The sequence below is a fragment of the Theropithecus gelada genome, chromosome 12, assembly GCF_003255815.1.
Source record: "Theropithecus gelada isolate Dixy chromosome 12, Tgel_1.0, whole genome shotgun sequence".
Lineage (NCBI taxonomy): Eukaryota > Metazoa > Chordata > Mammalia > Primates > Cercopithecidae > Theropithecus > Theropithecus gelada.
In genome coordinates, this window is record NC_037680.1 from 58,310,992 (window position 1) to 58,335,627 (window position 24,636).

Sequence of the window (24,636 nt, forward strand, 5' to 3'; positions counted from 1 at the left end):
TTGGATTTGATCTTGGGGATATTAGTAAACCATCAGAAGATGTCCTGGAATTGTAAATCTAGAGCAATGCGCTAGAATGGAGATAGGAAAGAATGAAGGCAGGAAAATCAGTGTGCTATTTTAGTAGTCCATGACTTACGTGTAAATGCCTGGAGAAAAACTAGGCACTATTTCATCTCCAGAGCATTCTTCATTCCAAATTCTCCAAAACTTATGGTTTCCTGTAGCTATCAATGACAATGCACTTACTTACCTTGTAATTCGAATGCTTCCATTAGGACTTTTACTATGCTCTTGACTTTAATTTCAAATGAAAAATAATTCCTTCCTTAAAATATTATCTCTATGCAAAATACTCTTTTCAATCAGGTTAAGATTTTAAAAAGTGTTCTTACTTGTTCTTCAGAGTAGAGTACAATAAAATATTGGAAGCCTTACTTATATGTATAGTTTAGATGTAACATTTAGGGGAACAATGTTGCTTGATAGGTCTGTCACATTGTGTCTGGTTTTGGATAGAATTTGAGTCTTTTTGCTAATGAGAATTTAAACATAACAAAAGGGAATGCTGAAGCTGGCTTTAGAAACAGTTTTGAACCCTGACATCATTTGTTTCTTGTAGCATGCTGTCTCACCAAAATCCAAGCAACTATCTCCACATTGTCCCAATTATTGTTTGCTCTATTCTCCCTCCCCTAAGTCCAACTTCAATATGAAATTTCCAGATTAAATATCCTTTCACAATTCATTATCATTCATAACCACGATAAATAACTTTAAGTATGAAAGTAGCACTCCAGGAAGCTTGGTCTTTTGCAGTTTTAACATTTTTGGCTACACTAATCAAGCACCTCTCTTTCGGTCCTTACCCCAATTCCTTGGACACTAAATAGTCTACATTCAGGCGACTCTTTGAAGTGTACGTTTCAGGGTGCCTAAGCAGACACTCGTTTTCTCGCGGGGGCAATTTGTGAGACTTGGCCTCCCCACTTTCTTTCTATTTTTGGGCGAGGGAGGAGGAGGAGAAGAGAAGGAAAGATTATTAACAAGCAAACTAATCTCGCCCATTCCGCGGGCAGCAGAGGAGGGCTGGCCTGCTCCGCACCACGCCCCGCGCGCCCCCGGCCGGAAGGGGGCGTGGGCCGCCGCCGAGGGAAGGCGCGCAGACGCGCAGCGGCCGGCCTGCCCGGGGCGCGTCAGGCTGTGGGTGGGGAGCAGGGGCCGGGCGGGCGCTCGGCTCCCAGCCGCGCTCCCTCGGGCCACTAGCGCTCCCGCGCCGCGCCCGGCCGGCTTCATGTGAAGCGCCGGCCCTCCGCCCCTTCCCTCCCCTTCCTTCCCTCCCTCTCTCCCTCCCTCCCTGTCCCCTCCTCCTCCTCCTCCTCCTCCTGCGGCGCCCGCTTCAGCTCCCCGGGGCCCCCTGCCCGGCCGGGCGCTGACAGCAAGGGCGGGGGTCCCCGCCGCCGCCGTGTCTCGCACAGGGTCCGGCTGGGGTAACGGAGCCCCCAGTGCGGCCATGGACCGACCCTTGGCGTCGTCGGCGGAGGCGGAGGAGGAACTGGAGTGGCAAGTGGCGAGTCGCAGGAGGAAGGCCTGGGCCAAGTGCCGCAGCTCCTGGCAAGCTTCAGAGACGGAGGATCTGTCCACAGAAGCGACGACGCAGGACGAGGAGGAGGACGAGGAGGAGGACCTCCCCGGCGCGCAGCTGCCGGCAGCGGGGGGAAGAGGTCGGTGCGCCCGGCTGGGCTGCGGGGGGAGGCTGGCGGGCTGGGGAGAGTCTCGTGCGCCCTGGGCGCCTGCCACGAGTTCTGGTAGAGTCTTGGGAACCGTAGGCCGAAGGGAGAGGGGACATTTCCGACCTTCAAACGCGCGCGCTGGATGAGGCGTCCCCAGCGTCAACACAGACTACTGGGTGCCATCCGATTTCCCTGCCAAGGGACACTGAGACGTGTCGCTTAGGCTGCATTTGCCGTGGTGGATTTTCCTGCTTGGGAGGGTCCTGGGTGACCCTGCTGTCGGAGTGCTTCTGTGTGGTAACGCGCTGTCCCCTTGCTCTACCCCCCAGGAAACGTGCCCAACGAGAAGATCGCGATATGGCTCAAGGACTGCCGGTGAGTGCTCCCTGGGCCGCCCGCGTCCTGGAGGAGATCCATGCGGACGGGACGCTGGAGCAGAGCCACTCGGGCCGCGTCCCTGTGGGTCCCGCGACCGTTGTAAGCTACAAACCGGAAAGTGAGCCGGCGGATAGCTTCCTCCTCTAAGCGATTAGAAATGGAAGTGCTGTGACCGCTGATTATTTGGTGACCGTGTTGACTTTACAGTTAGGACTTCAGCTGCTCGCGCGTGGTGTTAGCATCAGAGATCAGAAATCCAAAACAGATGATCGTGCCGTATTATGTTTGTTCTATTTTTATTTGAAAGAATTCTCACATTTCATAGGATATTTTATTTTGCTTTAGTTTTGGCATCTGTACAACTGGCACGGAATCATTTTCCTTTCCAATGTGTTTTAAGATGAGTTTAATTTACCTAACTACACTAAATGGGCTTTAATTTTATTTCTGTTTGGGGAGCTATTAAAACTAGCTAACTTTGTACTTATAGTTTACTTCTTGAACATGGAATTGTCAGATGACACTGGAATTCTCAGGGAATAGAACTTTTAAAAGCATTCAGACTGCATAAATCTGTTTAATTATATGCTTTGGCAAGTGTTACAAAAATGTTTGATAAAATACAGAGGAGATGAATCATACTGCAAGTAAATCTGACTACAGCGAAATGTGCTTGTTTCCCTTTTTTTCCACTTTAATTGCTAGTTGTAAAATCAAGAATGTAGCATTTAAACTTTTGTTGGTGTTTGCTTTTGAGCATATTTTTGCCTTCTCAATTTAGGCTTTCTTAATATTTCGTTCAAATATTAGAGATGGGGTAGTTTGTTTTGTTTTGTTGTGGCAAGTGATTCATATGCCAGTTTGCCTCCTCTAAAGACAGAATATTGGCTACCATGATATTAATGCCCTGTTTTGATGAATCGACTGGAACCTTATTGAGCACTCTTTATGACAGAACTCGTATCCTTTATTGGAAGTGTCATAGACCCTTCTGAAATATGATGAAATATATGGAATAACTTCTCTTTAAAGTTGCACAGAGGCAACTACACTGCTTGAAGTCCTTGGACCCCAGATTTACAATCTAGCTGTAAATCAATCTCCCGGTTTTCAGATAAGCCTTAGATATTAGATACTTCACTCAAAGTATGGATCAAGAAATTGTATTACTGTGCTACTGGTTCATTTAATTGTTAAATACCAAAACAGTCTATAATTTAAAAGCTTGAAATTTTGAATATACATGTTCAGGCCTTTTGGGTGAGATCTGATGAAACTAGTATCTTTTGTTTCCTCTTAGAAATGTATCTGAGCAGTTGTTTTGTTACTTTTACTTAGGTCTTTTAAAGCCTCCAATCTGACTATTTACCTACAGTCCTCAGTACAGTAGTGGCTTACTTTAGGTTTCTTAAAATAGGCTTAGCATTACAAATACGTTTATAATGTTTTATTGTTTAAGTTCAAGTGCATATTAAAAAGAATTTAAAAAATTAAGAACAAGAGAAGAATCACACTATGTTTTAATGACCTATAGGATTTAAGATTGTATAAGAGATCATATCAATTAGATAGTAAATAAGTGCATCTTTTTTGAGACAAGTGCAGTAGGCAAATGTTGACATTCACCAGGACACAGTCAATCCCTGACAATTTCAGAAGTTTTGTTGCCAATACTGATTTATGTGGGAAGATTCTGTAGTTTGCTGCTCCTTCCCTCATGGATTTCCTTTTTGTTCCTACAGTTGGCACCTATTCTACGCAAGAATGGCATTCATTTGTATCCAGGAAAGCTAGAACAAGTAGTCTTTTAATCTTGGCTATATTATCACAGGTTCGACTTAGGATATGTTGCATCTGTATTTTTGTTTTAAATAACAACTCAAGTTCCTTCCCAGAGTTGGACATTCTGTATGTTGTTTATTATGTACAAATGACCTTAAGACAGCATTTTACCCACTTGATAAGTTCTCAAATAGTCTGTTTTTTAGTGCCGTCCATATCCTGAATAAATATACCGTGTTTTCTTTCCTTAAAGGGAGTCTTTATTTTGATAACCATTTGTGGGGGGACTAAGTAAAAACTGCTTGAATTAACATTGAAGAAGTGATAGAGATTTTGATAGAATTTGGAAGGGAGCAACTATAAAAGGAAGATATTTGTTTTCGAAGGAGGATTCCTGTTATTCTGCTTATCTACCATTTTCTGTTAGTGCGTAGACCAGTAGAGACATCTGTGGACAGAGTAATGCAGTGTTTACATCCAAGAAAGTAGCCATCAGGAAAGGATGGCTTTTTAAAGACATACATTAGAATTTTATTAAAATATATGCAAAAAATGGATTAAAGCTTTTATGAGTATATTTATAGTAATTGCTTGTGATTCTTTTACATTTCAAAAGTACTAGTTTTTTAAAGAGCTGCCATTGTTAGTATACTTGTAGAAAGTTTTAACCTTTAATTGGCATTTCCTTGAAACTGGTATTTTCATAATTGATCCCATGTCTCATGTGAATTTTTAACAGGTATAAATTGTTACTGAAGAAAGGTTTGTATCACAAAACAGACTCTCCAATATAAAACAATGTGTTTCTTACTATAACTTGATTTGAGAGAATTAAAAGTGTTTGTTTCTGTATTTGAAAAACAATATTTCTCTCATCTGTATTTGAACTACAAGAATGAAAAAATTTTAGCAATGGCTAATCTTAATGTTGATTCTCAAGTCAACTTTTTAGTAATTTTCCAAGTTAAATGAAAAATGTATGTATTTTTTAGCTAAAAACAGAAAGCAAATCTCAAGCTTCTACATTTAAATAAAGAAAAAGTTGGGGCAAGGGGGAGGCACTATGTGATGCTTTGAAATGCTAATGATAGATTAACAGATGAGGTTTAAGGAAACTGTTGGGCCTCATTTCCAACTACTCTTCACTTTTTAATTTTATTAAGGTTAAGTTACCTATGACTGAAGATTTGTTTTCTTCTAATTTTCTTTTTTGATGGAAGGGGTTGAGAGGAACAGACATTTTCTTAATGCTTATTGTCAGTCATTCTCTCTTTTTTGCAAAGAAAAATGCCAATTCATATGATTTGTCATTGCCATTTTTGCCCCTAATTGTTGGCACATCAGATGTGATTAAATCATTCCTGCTGAACTGACTTGATGATAGGTATTTACTTAGTTACTGAATATTACTTATGTAATCTACTTGCATTCCTTGTGTGTTTTTGGAGGAGAGTTTAACTGTGATTAGAAGCTTATTGAGCTATAACTCTTTAAGTAAGGCCATGTAATGACAACTTTCCAAACAGCCTTTCACAAGACTAAGGCTAATATGTTTATATGGTTTCAGTACACCTTTGGGAGCCTCACTGGATGAACAAAGCAGTAGTACACTCAAGGGTAAGAGAAGGTTGCCTTTCTAAATCTGTTCTTTATGACAGCTCTACTTCTTTGTCCTCTGGGTAAACGTGTATATGTGACTGATAAAAGTGATATTCATGTTTATAATGCTGTTCTGAGCTAGAAGCAAAATGGAAAAACTTTGTTGTAAACTGTAAAACAGTAGGGAGTTTAAGCAAATTGCCTAGCCTTTTCACAGCGTGAAACTTACATCTTTATTGTCCAGTTAGATATTATAAAGACTAATTAAATATAAATATATGCAAATATAAGGAAAATACTTGAGTGAACAAAAGTTGAGTCAACTTTAGTGCAGCATTTTTTTGCTTACATTAACTGAAATTGCCACACCTAAAATTTTACCACCTGTTCAAGACAGAATTCTAAAGTTCAAAGTACAACAAGCATGTGCAGGTAGTTGCAAGGCATATAAAAATATATTTACAGTGTCAGGAAAATCCAGCTCCTGACTTAATATGAGATGGATAAGAAGAATATTTGCTCCAGAATCTGGTTTTCCATGAAACTATTGGTATGTAATCTAATTGAACATCTTCAAAAATATAAGTTTAAAACAGCCTGTAGGTTGGCTTCTGATAACTTTATGTTGCTGGAAAAGTGGTTTCTTTACGTTAAAGTAAAAGCGTATACCTGCTTCTTGAAGTTACATAATCAAAATAATGTCTGAGTACGTTCAAGTCTGAAACATTTTACTGTATAAGATATTTTGCTGGGTGAATTTGTTTTAACTAAAATAGTGATTTTATATGAGGGTAGGGAGGAACAAAACACCAGGATGAGTTTTCAGATGTTTTTTTCAGGTGTGCTTGTGAGAAATGGAGGAAGTTTTGAAGATGATTTGTCATTGGGAGCTGAAGGTATGTTTGTTCGGAAGAACTGTATTTTTGTTTAGTTTTCAAATTTAAAAATGAGAAAGCTCAGGTTTATGATCCTCAACCTAAATTTAAGGGTCTTGAAAATGGCTCAGGTACATTTCACATTACCTTTCTATGTTAATAATCTAGTCATAGTCTGTAGGATATATGTAGGCATGACTCTGAAGAACCATTTGAAGTGTCCATCTGTCTTTCTTGTACTAAATGCTTAAAGGAACAGTTTGTAACAAACCGTGGTAATATAACTGAGGGAAGAAATGTCCTGAAAAAGGAAGGACGCTTAAATATTTATACATGGGAAAATGAAATTGAAGCTTATTTTTAGCGCAAAATAGACTTATGTCATACTTACAGCTGCAGCTTGTCTTTCTCTTTATATTTAAGTGTCTCCTGTCTTTTCCCCGTTTTCCTGATTTTTAGAAGATTAAAGGGGAAAGACAAAATAGCAGAGCTAATAGAATTTTATTAGAAATCATGCTGGTGTTTATTCCAGAAAGCATTAGATTTTAAAAAATGTGTTGTGCTATTTAAAAATTTTTACAGGTTATGTAATGTTTTCCAGTAGATTTATAATAAAGGTTTCTCACACAAAAAATTAAGAATTTTAAATTATTTTACTGGTATTTTAAAAGCTATTTTATAGCTCATTGATCATATTGAACAGATTATTCATAGCTGTATAGCTCAGTTATTAATATGTACTTTTTTAAAAAAACAAGAATTAAAAAAAATCTTTAAAGCTTACAATTGATGAATAGTGAATTTATACACTTAATTTAATATCCTTGATTTTTTGCTGTTTTAAATGCATCTGTAAGGTAAATTACTATTTAGAACCTTCTAACATTTAAAACTCTGGAATATGTGAATATATTCATTCTTATTATATCTGTTTATATGTTTTCAGGCTCTATAAAAAGCTTAAACTTACTGCTTCCCAGTCAGTACAATTGAACATGTTGTGAATCCCTTATTAAAATGCACTTTGCACTTTTGATATTTGCCTTGGTAGTTTGATAATATTGAATGATTTTATTGGAAACCAAAACCTAAAAAGGAATCTCATGAAAGAGTAAAGCTATTACGTTGTTTTACTGAAAATTATTTCAAGGCTATTTCCAGTCATTAAGTAAATAATTACTGAGTGCTGTGAGTTAGGCACCTTTCTGGTGGATGTACAAAGAAACGCAAAATTGTCATGACTTTGCAGATCAGAAATGAAAAGCAATTCATGTGTGCTGAAATAGATATGTTTATAATTAATTTTATTCTTTATATTTGTCTGTAAAAGTTAAATGAACTAAAGTTAACTCTAAACATTGACAACACGTATCTGTTTAGAACTTTAAGCTAAAGTTGTATTATAAAGTTGAAAGGCAATTTTTAAAAGAAAATTTATGTTGAAATAAGTAGAAGTTTTCAAGTTATATGTGTGAAAAGTCAGTTATAACCTTAAAAAAATCTACATTAGAAATTGACGTATACTATTGCCACACTTCATGTTAAATCATATTTTCCTCTTAAGATATTATTCATTAATAGGTTTTTTTTTTTGTTTTTTTTTTTTTTTTTTTTTTGAGACGGAGTCTCGCTCTGTCGCCCAGGCTGGAGTGCAGTGGCTGGATCTCAGCTCACTGCAAGCTCCGCCTCCCGGGTTCACGCCATTCTCCTGCCTCAGCCTCCAGAGTAGCTGGGACTACAGGCGCCCGCCACCTCGCCCGGCTAGTTTTTTGTATTTTTTAGTAGAGACGGGGTTTCACCGGGTTAGCCAGGATGGTCTCGATCTCCTGACCTTGTGATCCGCCCGTCTCGGCCTCCCAAAGTGCTGGGATTACAGGCTTGAGCCACCGCGCCCGGCCCATTAATAGCTTTTAAATTTAATAATTAGTACCACATATATGGTACATATCTTCCTCATTACTTATTTCTAACTTGCTAAAGAAATTTAATTGGTTCCCTATACTTTTTTTTATTTTAAGCACTCAAATGACAGTAGTTAGTTTTATGTTGCCAGAACACAAAAACACCCTTTAAAAGCTCCTGGCCCTGTTCTTATCTATCTGTATATTACTTTTAATGATGCAGATTTAATGGACCAAGATAAGTGTTTAATATATTAGGCATTTAATTCTAATATTGTAGGTAATTTGATTTCTTGATAATTGTATCGTAGTAGTTATAGTCCTACTAACAATTGTGCTCTACATTTATTGTTTTTACCTATAGCCAACCACCTCCATGAAAGTGATGCTCAAATTGAAAACTGGTATGTAGCTGTTTTGCTCTATTTCTTTTAAAAAATGAAGACCATTAATGAAAATAAAGTTTTATAGAATCTGATTTTGTTTATAGCAATAATATCTTGGCCAAAGAGAGACGATTACAGTTTCATCAGAAAGGGAGAAGTATGAATTCCACTGGATCTGGGAAAAGTAGTGGGACAGTCTCAAGGTAACATATTCTGAAATTGTGTTGGAATTACACTGTGTTGTAGATGACCTACTCTTATCATTTTTTCAATCTTGAATTTTACCTTGATAGTATGAAATCAGAAAGAACACAAAAAGAGTGTTTCCTGAACCAGCACAACTGATAGGAGCTTTTGTTTTGTTTTGCTTTATTTTGAGATTAAATAAAAAGCAACAAGTAGGTTTATAATGCTGCCGGAATCCATAAATGAGTATTTGGAGCCCCCTCAACAACCTGAAAGAGGAACTCCATAATGGAGTAACTTGTAATTGTGGAGAACCAAAATTCATTCTGTTAAGGACTTGAGTTAATTCTGACACAAAAATCAGAATAAATTTTTCTAAGTTACAGCTTGATATGTAAGCATAATTTTTTTTCAACATATTAAACCAAAGATCTTTCAAATATATAGTATAGTCAGGCACAGTGGCTCACACCTGTAATCCCAGTGCTTTGGAATGTCCAAGGTGGGTGGATTACTTGAGCTCAGGAATTCAAGACCAGCCTGAGCAATATGGTGAAACGGCAAAACCCTGTTTTTACAAAAAATGCAAAAATTAGCTGGGTATGGTGGGGGCCACCTGTAGTCACAGCCACTTGGAAGGCTGAAATGGGACCCAGGAGGTTGAGGCTGCATGAGCTATAATTGTGCCACTCCATTTCAACTTGGGTGACAGAGTGAGATGCTCTCAAAAAACACAAAAAACAGCAACAACCCCCCCCCACAGAGTATATTAAAATACATCAGTATATGTGCCTATGGAATCCAGTTTAAACTATTATCCAAATTATAATATTAGAATCTGAGCATTTTCTCTGAAACAAATTGAAATGTCTCTCTGTTGAAGTTCCATCTCTAACTTTCCTGTTTTCTTCAGTGACTCTTAGAAAGCTTAGATTATCACTGGTATGAGAGAGAAGGGATACTAAATATTTAATTCCCAATAGAATTAGAGTAGTTACCTTTGTGTAATCCACACTCTGTGAACCTTACTCCTCCTACTTCCTAAGTGGAAGTGGTTGGAGAGAAGTTGAAAGTAAGCTCCTCCCTCAATTCTCTGAAATCAGCTTGTTATCTTTATTGTCTCTCCGAGGACAGTTGCCACTCCTAGGACAAGGATAGCAGAAAAGCTCAAGTTTCACAAAATGTCCCTCAGTTCCCTCAGTTCCTTTTCATTTCTTCTTTAATCTGTTTATTCCTTATTCTTGGTCATCTGTCCTCTACTTGTTTTAGCTGCTTTACAGGGAATCTCTTAAAATGACAAAAAAAATAAGGTGAGGAATCACATAGGGAATCTCTGAATGTGTTCTTTGGGGTTAGCTCTTTTCTGCAACTCTAGCAACTTGAGACAATGAACCCTTTATAAGGGCATTTATTCCTTAGTACACATGTGTAAACATGGTAAAATAATGGTTTACAGAGCAGAAGCTGAGAAAAAAGATTTTATTACAGGAAATCAATAATATGTATTCATTTATAATGTGATATGGACTATCAGTTTATTTTATATTTTCATGTTTCCTTTTTTACCCCCTTTTTTTGTAGTGTTTCAGAATTGTTGGAACTTTATGAGGAAGATCCTGAAGAAATTCTTTATAATCTTGGATTTGGACGTGATGAACCAGATATTGCTTCTAAAATTCCTTCCAGATTTTTTAATTCATCATCCTTTGCCAAAGGGATAGATATTAAAGTATTTTTGAGTGCTCAGATGCAACGGATGGAAGTAGAAAACCCAAATTATGCTTTAACAAGTAAGGTTTTTAAGTGTTAGGCATACTATTTTCTTAAATTATAGCATCTACAGCAAGATGGTCTTATTTTAAAGCCTTAATAATTTTCAGGAATAGCACTGGAAAGTAAAGAGATTGATCAACACAAAAGCCATTTTTACATGTTAAAATTAAGCTATTTTATTACTCTTTATAGTGGTTAATTTGCCTATTTTTTCCCTCCTCCCCAATTCTTGACTCAAGTGTTACCATAACTTACTTGCAGAACCTTATTCTTATCTACAGATCGCTTTTGTTCAAGAAGAAAAGAAGTAGGGAAGGAGTCTTGTTAATCTTAAATGAAGTCAGTTAATTTCAGGAACTAGTCTGGCTGATTTGATCAGTTTCACTCATATCTTTGATTATTTTCTTTCTGTTAGCCAAAGATTCCAAAAATAGGATTCCCTGCATTGTTCATGGATCAGTTTTAAGAGATTAATAAATCCCCCCCCGCAAATTAGGTATAAAATATATATTTACATGCATTTTCTTAGAAGAATTTTGAAAGAGTCTTAATAGAGTTCAAGACTTAAGAATAGAATCACAGCTGTAGATCCAATAGCTAGTTCTTTCTGTTTTATTCAGTGTTGCCATTATGCTTTGTGTTTATTTCTGGTTTTTTAAAAATACAAATTCTAGTGCTTAGAGTAAAAATCTTGCTCCTTCTTCCCACCCAGTGAATGTAGAGAAGGTTTAAGTGTTAGATAAGGAAAAAAGAGAGTTTTATAATCTTTGTGATCTAAGGGTAGTTTTTGGAATTCTAAACAATAATATACATTTAATATATGTGTATGTGTATATATTAAATATAAACATATAATTAATATTTTTTCTTTTGGTAGGCCGTTTTCGTCAAATTGAAGTGCTTACTACTGTGGCGAATGCATTTTCTTCTTTATATTCCCAAGTCTCCGGGACTCCCCTGCAGAGAATTGGAAGTATGTCCTCAGTGACCTCTAACAAGGAAACAGACTCACCTCCACCTTTAACTCGAAGTAACACTGCAAATCGTTTAATGAAAACACTCTCAAAACTGAATTTATGCGTCGATAAAACAGAGAAAGGAGAATGTAGTAGTCCTTCTCCATCAGTTGAAAAAGGAAAGATTCTAAATGTTTCAGTGATGGAAGAAAGTGGCAATAAAAATGATCAAAAGTCTCAAAAAATTATAAAGAAGAAAGAGTCATCTTCTATGTTGGCTACAGTTAAAGAAGAAGTGTCTGGTAGTTCAGTAACTGTTACAGAGAACACTGATAGTGATAGAATTTCTGATGAAGCAAATAGTAATTTTAACCAAGAAACTGAAAATGAACAAAGTAAAGAAACTCAAAGTCATGAGCGTCAACTGGGTGAGGAATCTGGTATTATAGAATCCAAATTAGATAGTGATTTCAACATACCCAGCCACAGTGAGCTAGAAAATAGCAGTGAGCTGAAAAGTGTCCATATATCCACACCTGAAAAAGAGCCATGTGCACCACTGACAATACCATCCATAAGAAATATAATGACACAGCAGAAAGACTCCTTCGAAATGGAAGAGGTAAGTAAAAAATTACTGAGACTGGTTTCAAGTTGCAAACTAGGAAAAAAAGTACCAAAAATGTTTATAAAATAAGAGGTAGCTAATAGATTTATACCAGAAAAATTTATCCTAATTTTGACTTTCCAGGTTTATGTTTCACAAACCAAGAATTGGTCTCAGGATTATGTGATTTCGAGGTAATGGGACAGTTCAGTAGCTCCTCCAGATGTTCATCCACTTGTTGATATTTGAACCTTAAGCCTCTTTTCTCTCTCAAGGGTAAGATTTTGATGCTCAAGAAAGCCCTGAGAGAGTATATTTAAATTCAAAGCAATATTGCATAATAGTTGGAAACACAGGCTTTGAAATCAAACAGGGGTTTGAGTTCTGTCTGCCACTGAATGGCTATGCCTTTGGCCAAGCTTTTCTTGACACATCTCAGCAGTAAGGATATGTGAAGAAGGCTTTGGGGATAGGTCTTGGTATATGACTAGAAAGAACATGAAGATGTTATGTACCTGCATGGGAAGGATAGGGACCCTCGAAGAAGAAGGTTTGAAAGGCCACTGAATAGGGTTTCTGCAAGCCTAGAAGACCAATGTTTGGTTACTTTTTATTTGTGTCCAGTAATACACCTGCTAGTTAACATAAATTTTTAGTTGGAAAAGTTAAAGATACTTATTTTGAATGAGATTTAGCTAAAACTGCTTCTGAATAGTAGGAGCTGAATACTTTTGTGTTGGAATTATATAGCTTGAGGCAGGAAAACTGATGTTTACCAAGCATCTACCCTGTGCTGGGCATTGTTCTTGGCTCTGTTCATTGCAGTCTATGAGGCACATAGTAGTGGTCTCATTTTATACATGAGGAAACTGAGGCATGTGTGTGCTGATGAAGAGTTGTGGCTATAAATTATATAATGCACAATTTGTCTTTTGTAATTTATTACATTAGATTCGTTTTAGTAATAGTTCACAGTGGTTTTAACATCACACATCATTATTTTAGGGAATTAGAAAATGAGATAGTTGATTCAGCTCATAGATGTCCTCTTAGGTGAGTCTCTCTTTCTCTCTCTCCCCCTCCCTTCTTCCCTCCTTCCCTCACTTTAGTGAAGATTTTTCATTTATTGTAAAATTTCAGTTGCTGATACAGATTTTTGCCTTTTTTGTGGTCTGTTAATACTTTAATTACAACTGAATAGTGAAATAAAAAGGGAGTAGGAGCAGCACCTTGGAATATTTTACATTTTCTTTTGAGCTGTTTTTCCTTTATTTCTTTGTATATATTTATATTTCTTCTATCTCTTTACCTCCTAGTATAATTTATTTATCATCATAATGAGTGTGGAAAATGACTATGATGACACATTAAAATCTGTTTGTTCTATTTCACTCTGATTCCTTTTTGACTTTGTTTTGGTCTAAACTTAAACTCGTTCTAGCACTCATAATTAAAGTGTAAATTTTTGCCTACCATTAGAGCCCTTCTTCTATGACAATTAGATATGACAGTTAATTTCCTTGTTTAATACAATAGCAGAGCATAAAGATCTAAACAAATTATGTTAGGTAATTGCAAATCTGATGCTGGTGATTCCGAATGAACAACACTCATATTTTCAAGTAAGTCACTCTTCAAAGAAGTCAAGGAAGTTTATTTTTAATTTATAAAATTCCTGAATTCTAAGCTATAGTTTGTTTTTAAAATTTTTTATGATACCAGACACAAAAGGTTTTTAAAACACTTAGAAAGTGCTAGATGTACTTTTGTGACAAGTTAACCTTTAATGATAGTCTGGGGTTTTTTGCCCCCTCTACTGGCAAAAAAGGTTAATGAAGAAAGTATTGTGGCATTGACTTGAACGTTTTTTTGAAGTACAAGATTACATGCATTGGTGGAAGAATATGGAAGATTATTATTTTTTTTTCAAAAAAAGTATGGTCGACCACAGCTACATTGTAAATATGGGGAATTTTAAAGAAAATAATGTATCTTCAGATATATTTAAAATATGGATAAAAACCTCCTGGAATTATGTTTTCATCCCTTAGGGGACATTAAAGAGAGCTGGTAGAACAATGGATAAAGAAAGGAAATAATGTGTTACTTTAATTTCCTCTTCTCCCAAGCATTTGAATCATATTGACAGATGAAGAGAACAATCTTAGTGAAGCTGACTTTCAGATCCCATTCAGTGTAGTTTGTTACTATTTTTCTTTTGGACCTCTTTCCATGAGGTTTGATTCTTGACGGAAATTTTATTCTTGTGAAAACAATGAGTAAATATAGGTTAGAGCTTTCTCTCTCTCTCAGTAAATCAGTTCTCAGAAAGATATCTGAGCATGAGCTGCTTTGGGAAGCTAGGAAGGAGAAAATGTTGCTGACATGTTGACTGCATGAAGCTGTCTAATCCATCTTGAGACAGGAGGTAAGATCCCACAGTCACCAGAAGCAAAGAGACAAAATACTTAAATGTAAAGAGAGCTAAATAGATGATGAGACTGATCCTGGCCTGGTACAATGAAAGTGTCTATTTCTTATGTTAGAAAAAGTAAAGGCCAGAGACTACTTTCTGACTACAAAAGTCACCTTGCCTTATAAGGGGTCTTGTAGACTATTTAAAATAGTTGTGAATGTTTAGAATGATATTTCTTTTTTTTTTTAGACGGAGTCTTGCTCTGTCGCCCAGGCTGGAGTGCAGTGGCGCGATCTTGGCTCACTGCAACCTCTGCCTCCTGGGTTCATGCGATTCTCCTGCCTCAGCCTCCTGAGTAACTGGGATTACAGGCACATACCACCATACCCAGCTAATTTTTTGTGTTTTTAGTAGAGACGGAGTTTCACTATGTTGGCCAGGCTGGTCTCGAACTCCTGACCTCGTGATCTGAGCACCTTGGCCTCCCAAAGTGCTGGGATTACAGGTGTGAGCCACCGCACCCAGCCTGTAACTATTTATAAAAAGTTATTAAACCCTATTATTGAATTTTTAATTCTTCCAAATGACTTGCTTCATTAATTCTTGTGTTCTTTTTGAATGGCTTATTTTGAATATGTCGTCGTAACTCTCTGAAGCCATAGATTAGTAGTGTGAATGATTCACATGTTAAACCAAAATGATCCTTCTCAAGCAGATGTTCATCTTTTAAGTGTAAGGGAAAAACTTAAGAAGGAGAACTTTTAACTCAGCGTTTCTGTAAGCAGTTGATTGTGTGGTCTTCTTGGCCTATAAATGAATTTTTATTTAAATATAGCCATTATTGGATATACACATAATCTTTTTTAAGCTACTGATGTGTTAGTAACTGTTTCTAATCCTGTCTTCATACTAATTATTGATTTAACTAATGTACCTCACTACTCATTTTTAGCTGTTTTAGGATTTTTCTTTGTTTATTGGACTGAGTTAAAATAATCCCACTTCAATCAGATATTTGACAGATAATTAAATTGTTCCTTTGGCCTTTTAAATTTAAACTGTATATGTTTTGAAGATAAATCCGCCCTAGAATATGAATTCTAACACATGACACGCACAGATGTCTGCTACTCTAAAGCCCAATTAACCACTGTTTTGTTATTTGGTATTTACCTAGAAGACCTAAGTTAATTTTTATTAAAAAATGATTTACCTGACAGTAAAAATAAATGATATTTTTGTGTGTATGTGTAAAACTCGAGAGTATTTGTTTAAGATAAATATTTGCAAGTAATTTATAGAATCATAAACTAGTACGGAAAGAGACATTTTAATTCATTTTCTAGTTTCTTCCCTTTACAAATGAGGAAGCATCCCCTCCCTCATTTGATATTGTTTTATAGCAGTGATTCTTCATCATCTTTCTGAGGGATATAATATTCCCTTTGATATCAGTGCTTCACAGGGGGAAGGAACACAGCAGGTGTCAGTGGAGGATGGTAGAGGAGGGTCTCATGTTGTACATTCTTACTACTTTACTGTTTCAAAGTACTTTGACTTATAGTTACATTTGATCACCCCAAGGACCTGTGAGGTAGAAATTTTAATTTTAATTTTAATTTTGCACTTTAAGTTAATTTTGAGGCTGGGCATGGTGATTCACACCTGTAATCCCAGCAGGTGTGGAGGCTGAGGCAGGAGGATCACTTGAGCCCATAAGTTAGAGACCAGCCTGGGCAACATAGCGTGACTTGTTTCTACAAATAGTTTTAAAATTGGCTGCACAGGGTGGTGCATGTCTGTGGTCCCACTTCTCCCAAGGCTGAGGTGGGAGAATCACTTGAGCCCAGGCAGTCGAGGCTGCAGCGAGCCATGATTCCACCACTGCACTCCAGCCTGGGCAATAGAACGAGACCTTGTTTCAAAAAAATAAAAGAAAAAAGAAAAAAAATGGATAATTATTGCAGATAATTGTCAGAGGCCATTAGCCAGTAAGTGGCATGAATAAGACTTGAATTTGAGTTATTTTTGACTATATATACAACTTGCTAAAGGTCGGATATGTTGGTATGGTCAGGCGTTGTACAAGAACTCATCATCTGCTACACAGCACCATGCTACTACTTTGGAAAAAGAACGATTTCCTCTGACATTTTTTGAGCTGTCATTAAAAATTAGAATTGTAATTTCTAAAGCTCTAGTTTTGATTTTCTTTGAAAACCATTTTGATATACAATGTTTATACAATGACAACAGCTATACAGTCTCTTTTTAAACTTTAGAGGAAGGGTTATTTGATTTAGAACATCCACGTATTGCTATTCTGTGGAATACAATACAGTAGTATTGTGCTTAGAAGATCCCTCTTAGTCAAGGTAAACATGACAGCTATAAAGAAGCCAAAGTGGTTCACTGAAACAAAAAGTACATTTTTTAAAAAAGAGAAAGAAACCAAAGTGAGTGCCTGTCATTTTAGCAGAACATTGATTAAGAAAGATACAGTCGTTATTTCATGAAAACTTTTTTAAATGAAGTAACCCAAATGTGTGGGTTATTCTGAAGCTGTTTTTCATACATCTTTAAATCCCAAAACATTGAGACCAAGCAATTTTATCACTTTGGTTTAGTGTTTTTTTTTTTAAATTATGAAACTTTTATTATGAAAAGTTTCAAACTTACCTGAAGATTAGAGAAAATAGTATCATGAACACCCATTATCCATCATTCTAATTCAGTTTTATTTGGCTATTCTTGTTAATTATGAAAGGCTGCTTATAGCAAATGACCAGAATTCTACGGATCATTTGAAACCATTGAATAGGGAAAAATCTTGTCACGTAAATCTAAAGTCTATGTTCTATATTTGCTTCATAATTCTCTGTGGTATACCCCATCTCAAATTTGACTGCCTTCTTTTGCACAATTGTGACCGATAATAAAATAAGAAATTTACCGGTTATCACTAACATGTCTATTTCTCTCTTCAGCAAGTGAGTACTCTGATTTTGCTGAGTAAACAGAAGAATCCCAACTTTAGTAGTTTTATTAGTAAAATATGACCCTCTCAGCTTTTTTAAGTGCTCCTTTCTTGCAATTAATTATGGAGTTTGTAGTAAAAGGAGAGAGTAGATTTGTTTTTGCCATAGAGTAGCATCTTGAAGAATAGTACACTGATGATATGTGTTTATTAAAGTCATGTTATTTTGTGATTAATTTCATAAGTCTAAGGAAATAGAATGCATGATAATTCTGTGTTTATAGGTGAGCAGCCGGGTGCCATGGCTCACACCTGTAATCCCAGCACTTGGCAGTCTGTGCAGGTGGATCGCTTGAGCCCAGGAGTTGAGACCCCAGCCTGGGCAACATGGTGAAACCCCAGCTCTACCAAAAATACACAGATTATCCAGTCTCATAACCTGGTCTCAAAATAAATAAATAGGTTAAATTGTTCAAAAAATAACAGTGAGAGATTTGGTATATTAATGCCGTGCCTAAGCCAGTATTCCTACAACATAAATGAAGAGGCATTGGAATTCTATTATAATTTTTTGATCTGGTTGATATTTACTTTACAGAAAGTTACTTGAAGTAGATCGAGCCTGAATAGAAGCTAATAATAGACCTTTTGTTGAATATAAAAAGAAAATGCAATTGTTCCCTTGCATATAAGACAATGGTTTTCCTGTTGAACATGTGTCTGCTGCTTTGAAGAATTATTCTAATTTTAACATAATAATAAAGAATAGTAGAATCTATTTTATGTATCTGATTTACAGGTGATGGTTTTGCATGAGCAGTGTGCTTTCAGTTTTCAAAAGGTTTATAAACTTGCGTTCATGAAGCTATATAGAGCAAAGATAGCACAAATTAGAGCAAATTTTAAATTGGGTAATACTATCTTTAACCTTTGGGCTTTAAAAAAATGTTGGTTATTTCACTCTTATGCCTTTGGAATATTTCTTATTCTTGAATAGCTTCATGACTAAAAACTACCAGAGTTTTCCCTAAAATGTGTTAACTGTTAGTGCTCTAATTTTTGTTTTCAAGGTTGAAAACCCACATGTTCAGCTAGTTACCACGCTTTACTAGGATGTTCTTTGTGATTTAAGAACAAATCATTACAGAGTAAAGTGACAGAAATGATTGTGCATCTTCCCCATTCCCCATGTATTTAATGTTGACATAGAGTTAATTATGTCAGAATAGACAGTGTTTGTGGGTTGGAGGTGGTGATTTAGGAATCTGAAAATTTCTAAAGTATGTACTAGTGCAGATAGAAAAATAAAGCACAAAATGACAACTGGGTTTGATACGTTCTTTTGAACAGTGTTTTCAAGGAAGATTTATGGTTAATATCTTTCATTATTTTAGTTCTGTAATGAAACCTGCTTTTCCACGTACAGATCCCAAGTTATGTCTTGAAAGAATTTCAGGACAAAGCAGTCTTACACATGAGCAATTTTTGATATCTGAAAGTTTGGAGAAATTTAGAAATTCTGCAGTGGTAGCACTGTGTTCCATTCTCAAAGATACAAGACTTATAATTACCTCAACTGTGTGTTGGTCATGATGTGCTGTAGTGAGTGTATTAGTATTTCTCCTGGGATTTACCCTACTTTGAAGTTGAACTTTTAGAGAATTTTTCCTTATGGATCTGTTTTTCATGTAATAGCAACATTTTTTTTTGAATGAAGTAGTTATTAAAATTTATTCAAGGTTGAAAACCCATATGTTGGGCTAGTTTGCACACTTGACTAGGATGTTCTTTACTATTTAAGAACTAACTATTACAGGGTAAAATGATGGAAGCTAGTGCACGTCTGATGCACTGATTTCCATCAGTTATTTTTCTTTGCTACAAACTTGAGTGCTATTGTTAATTGGAAAATAGATCAGAAAATTTAGTTGTGGAGCATTCTAATAATTTTGAGGTCAGACTTCTTAAAGTTTGAATATACATAATGTTTTAGTGCACTTGAGTTAGGTTGATTTGTTTAATGGATGATTATTCAAGAAGCTATACTTGTTTGCCTTAGATTCATGTGGTTTTAACTGCTTAAAACTCTTCTTTAGGTTCAAAGTACGGAGGGAGAAGCTCCTCATGTTCCAGCCACTTACCAGCTAGGTCTTACGAAGTCGAAAAGGGGTAAGTGGACCAGTACCCACTAGTTCTGAGCACATTATCAAATATTAGTTGATTTGGAAAAAGGGGTTTTATGTATCAGTATCCATAGTATTTATGAGTGTAAAAAGGTAAAGAACACAGGTAGGCATGATGCATTACTGTTTGGTTGTAGAACTTTTTCTGTGTTTTTTTAAGACTTTTAAAAAATTAGTTTGCTAATTTGTTTGCTTATTCTGGAATGACCTCATTTCACAATTTTGTGTGCTCTAAGTATTTTCCACTTTTGCATAAGAGCTAGTTGGGAAGTGATAGAGCAATGGATTAGGAATACCTTTTACATTGTTATGACTGAAAAATATACTGGTATTATCTGTCTTTGGTGTTTCACTATATAAATATAGTAATGTATTTATAAATATAAATAAATATATTCCTAGGTATAACACATGAATATTCCTCTAGCAAAAACCACCAATTTTTTAGCAATAGTTAAAGCTAGTTAAATTCAAACTATGGGTTGAAGGTGAGTGGTTGTAGATACTGTTCCTCTCTTAAATTATTAATTATTGACCAAAGAACCTTTGAATCCATTCCTTTCACTTCTGACTTGCAACAACAGTAAAAAAAAAATGTCTGATCTTTGGATTTACAAAGCTTTTGAGCTTTAGAGAAAGGGAAAGAGGAAGAGGTGAAAATGACTACTGAAGGTAGGACTGTTTATTTTTGAAACTTTACACATGCTGAACCACCCTGTTTTTTTTTAAACAAAGATTCGTATGTATGTTCCTAGAATAGGAAATTACATGTTTGTTGTCTCCTGATCTCTGAAATTACTTCACAGGAGACAATTTGCATAATTTTTTTTTCTTTTATTGCAATATGGTATTAAGAAACAAGAACTTCACTCTCACTAGGTCACTGCAGATCTGGTTAGACTCAAAATGAACTTTACTATTTAATTTTCTTCCCCTTGTAAGTTCGTAAATTTATGTATGTGTTTCTGAACTGAGTTCATGGTCATCAAGAAGTCTTTGCTTTAGATGGGTACACCGGGGATACATTGGAAAAAGCAGCTTGCCATGCATTAAAAGGAGGATAAGAAAACAATAAAATTACTTTAAGATGTTTTAAGAGCAAGATCCCTGTGGTAGGAATGATTGGATGTGGGTTATATTCGTATCTGGGTTTTTTCCTTTTCTCAGTCAGATTTTTATAAATTAACAGTAAAATGGTTCTGTGTGTTTGTGTGCATGAGAAAGAAGAGAGAACAACATAGTGTTTTCATCATTTTGAAAAGTAGCCTATATCCCATGTAAGTATCTTAGATCATAACTGTAGAGTTAGAAACAGTGGTAATATATTTGCTTCAAAAGTTTAGTACAAATGCATATAGCAGTTTGGTAATAGGACTTTTGAAATTAAAATTATCTTAATCTCAAATCCAGTCCAAGATTTATATACTGAAGCCAAGAGAGGTTTAATGACTTAATGTATGTTACAAGTTAGCATTCGGTAGATATGTTGGGAAAAGTTCAACCATTTTTCTTATTAAAGAGGACATACAGTATTTTCTTTAGTCTAGCAGATAGTAGATAGACAGTTGTTCGGTGTCTTTATGATGATACTAGACAAAGTTTCCAGATTTTTTTCTCACTTTAATGTTTCCTTTAACTTCCTAGTTTTTTATTAGAAATCATATATTGTATCCTCAGGACAGAGATCTAATCCTTTTTTTTTTAGTTCCACCTTTTTCTGTTAAGAACTGTGTTTTTGGAAACAGAAATGCCTGACTGAAGAACCTAGATTGTGATTTATGGTTTACAAAATAGTTTCCCCTACATTCTACTTAGTTTCTGAAGTAGCCCTGTGAGATAGATAGAAGAATTATAATTATCTCATTTTACAGAGGAGAGAAGCTATTGCTTATGATGAGGAACACAGCAAGAACTTGAACCCAGGCCTCCTTGTTTTACCCATTGCCCCAAAACTGCTCTGAAGTCTAAGCAGTCTACATACTTTATGACCTTAAACTGTGTATACTTAGGGCTTAACAACTGTGAGGTGAACTTGGCACAGACTGTACTCTCTTGCAGATAAAACAGACCTTAGCCGAGAGAACCAGTCAGAGCTGCTCACTCTGGCTGCTTTCTCTCTGAATATTTCCCTGTGCTCTCAGACACCTGACCCTGCCCAGCCAGATAGACAGTTTCACTTCTAAATCATTTAAATGACTGCATTATTCTTTTGTTGCTTTAAGAAAATAGGTATCATTGATTGACTCAGCAAACATTTATTGTCAGCTTATTCTAGGTACTGGGATACAAAGAAGAATAGTTTCTGCCTTCAGAAGGCCCACAGTCTAAAGACATGAAAATACATAATTATAGTGATAACTGCTATAGCATAAGATGTTAATCATTTTACCAAGTAATATATTGCCTTATCAGTACTGGCGGTAACAGCTTATTGCAGTTTAGTTTCACAAGTATTACAATTACCTAGGCTTATCAAGGATATGGAATAATTCCTTGTATTTCATTTTGCAGTCTTGTTACTATCAAAATGATATTACAGAATTATTCTAAATTTTTAATGAGAAAATATTATTCCATGGAAACTGAGTCTACAGTGGGGTGTTTTTCAAACCAAGTTGACTTTAATAGATTTTAAATTTTATTTAATGATATTATCTGGCTCTTTTTCTATGTGATTCATATCTTAAATTAATATGGTTTTGGCAAATACACTTTAGCCCTTTGCTTTTGAAGTTCTGCAGAACTTTGCTGTCTCTTGAAGCTTCTGCCTTGATGAATGAAGAACTGTACAGTCTCTCCCATTGTGGTAGTTGTAGTGTGGGTGGAATGTGAACATACTTACTATGCTTAGTTGGCCTTTTTACGTGTGTAAAACATTATTTATAGGTCACACCAACCAGGAATTAGAATTTCGAGGCAGAAAAATAAGCAGAAAGATTTTATAAGGTTAACAATATTGTGTTGTAGTTGAACCTATTTGGTTGAGTTTTATGTAATTGTTATGAAATAATTGTTTCATACCTTACACATTTGCATCATTTAAAACATCATAAAACACCAGAGACATTTAAGTGTGCTTGCATTTCAGATTATTTAATGTACTAGCCTTTATTGTATTTTTTTTTTTTTTTTTTTGTGAGACGGAGTCTTGCTCTGTCGTACAGGCCGGAGTACAGTGGCGCAATCTTGGCTGACTGCAAGCTCCGCCTCCCAGGTTCATACCCTTCTCCTGCCTCAGCCTCCCGAGTAGCTGAGACTACAGGCGCCCGCCACCATGCCCGGCTAATTTTTTGTGTTTTTAGTAGAGATGGGGTTTCACTATGTTAGCCAGGATGGTCTCGATCGCCTGAGCGTGATCCATCCGCCTCGGCCTGGCAAAGTGCTGGGCTTACAGGCGTGAGCCACCATGCCCAGCCCTAATTGTATTTTTTAAATAGAGAAGATAATAGAAGTCTTTACACACTATACTCTCTATTTGAACTTCTAAATTTACCTCCTAAATATCTTTACATATTTACATAATGGAAATAGTTTACTTTGGGACTTCTGTTTTTATTAGAGCCATCTTTTACTTCATCCAGTTTTCCTCCAAGGATAAGACACTGATTGGATTTACCAAAATAGATTATAATTAGAGCTTAAATAATGAGCGAATACTGAGAGATTCTGATAGAAGATCTGATACAGTTTTTGTTTGAATTTGAGTTACCTCCTGTACTTTGAAGCCATAGTTTTGCATAAGTAATGCATACTTTTCTAAGAAGCATTCAAATATTGTGTGTCTTTTATCTGCTGGGAATCATATCTGTAGTAATATTGCTCTCTGTAAAGTCTTATTTGGCAGTTTTTTTATAGCCACTTTTTTTATTCATAGATCATCTATTACGTACTGCAAGTCAGCATTCCGATAGCAGTGGTTTTGCTGAAGATTCTACAGACTGCCTATCCCTTAATCATCTTCAGGTAAAATTTTCTGTTCTAATAGGCACTATGATTAATTTCCTCATTTTAAGGTAATTTTTCTATTACTATATATTTTAATATTGAGTCTGTGTCATCTTTATTTTTCAAGTGACAGAACAAAACTCCTGGCATGGAGATGTTATCTAAGCATTTGACTATAAATTTTAGATTTCATTAATTCTTCTCTCTGAATATTTTTTTTAAATATCTATCTTACCCTTAATTTTTGGACCACCAGTAAACAGAGATTATTGTGATCATTAATTTGTTTTGTCTGTTGTTTTTCTTATTTTTTTAACCATCATTGTATTTCAGTATTTTACAGTAATTGTTTTGCCTATTTAATAACTGACATTAATTGTGAACCTATAGCTTGCTGAGTGTTATACTGATTTTTACACTAGGCTGTATGAGATAACCCAGAGAACAGGCGCATCTTTATCCTCAAGAAACGTAGAGTCTATGTGTAGAGTACACAGAATGCACACAAGAAGCATTTGAAACATTTTTAAGCAAATGCTAAAGAAAATCGGGATGAGAAAACTCCCAAAGAGCTTTTAGGAACGTAGCATTTAAGGGGTAAACAGACAAGAGGCATATCTAAGGTCACTGAGAAAGAATAAGTGAACAGAAACACTGGGAGATGGAGGAGAAACTTTCAGAAGGTATGGAAGAAAAGATAGGAATGCTGACTGTTTTTCAAATATGAATGATAGCTTAAGAGTGAGGGGTCTTTTTGTCTTTTTATAATCACAGGGAATGACTTGGGGAAGGTATTCAACTTAGGGAAAGAACTGTAAGAGAAGAATTGATTCAGAAAAATCCGAGATGAAAGTGGAGAGATACCCTGCTCTTGGAGAGGATATTGATCAGGAACCCAGATTGGAGGGATTCGCTTTGAGTTTCCTTTCAGAAAAGAGA

The 24,636-nt window shown here is 35.9% G+C and overlaps 1 protein-coding gene across 5 annotated transcripts in view; it reads left to right on the top strand.

The window, feature by feature from the left end:
• The first annotated feature begins 1,150 nt into the window (after window positions 1–1,150).
• Window positions 1,151–24,636, top strand: part of ITPRID2 (ITPR interacting domain containing 2) — a 39,029-nt gene continuing 15,543 nt past the window's right edge. For 3 of the 5 annotated variants that reach the window (XM_025404538.1, XM_025404540.1, XM_025404541.1), the window contains exons 1-10: window positions 1,151–1,724; window positions 2,063–2,108; window positions 5,461–5,510; window positions 6,332–6,388; window positions 8,633–8,672; window positions 8,759–8,857; window positions 10,422–10,630; window positions 11,491–12,191; window positions 19,666–19,738; window positions 23,627–23,715. In XM_025404538.1, the coding sequence (XP_025260323.1) occupies window positions 1,514–1,724; window positions 2,063–2,108; window positions 5,461–5,510; window positions 6,332–6,388; window positions 8,633–8,672; window positions 8,759–8,857; window positions 10,422–10,630; window positions 11,491–12,191; window positions 19,666–19,738; window positions 23,627–23,715 (1,575 nt within the window). In that variant the 5' untranslated portion in view covers window positions 1,151–1,513. Of the gene's footprint in view, window positions 1,725–2,062; window positions 2,109–2,852; window positions 3,202–5,460; window positions 5,511–6,331; window positions 6,389–8,632; window positions 8,673–8,758; window positions 8,858–10,421; window positions 10,631–11,490; window positions 12,192–19,665; window positions 19,739–23,626; window positions 23,716–24,636 lie in introns of those variants that run through there. The other 2 variants (XM_025404543.1, XM_025404542.1) reach the window with 2 other exon arrangements.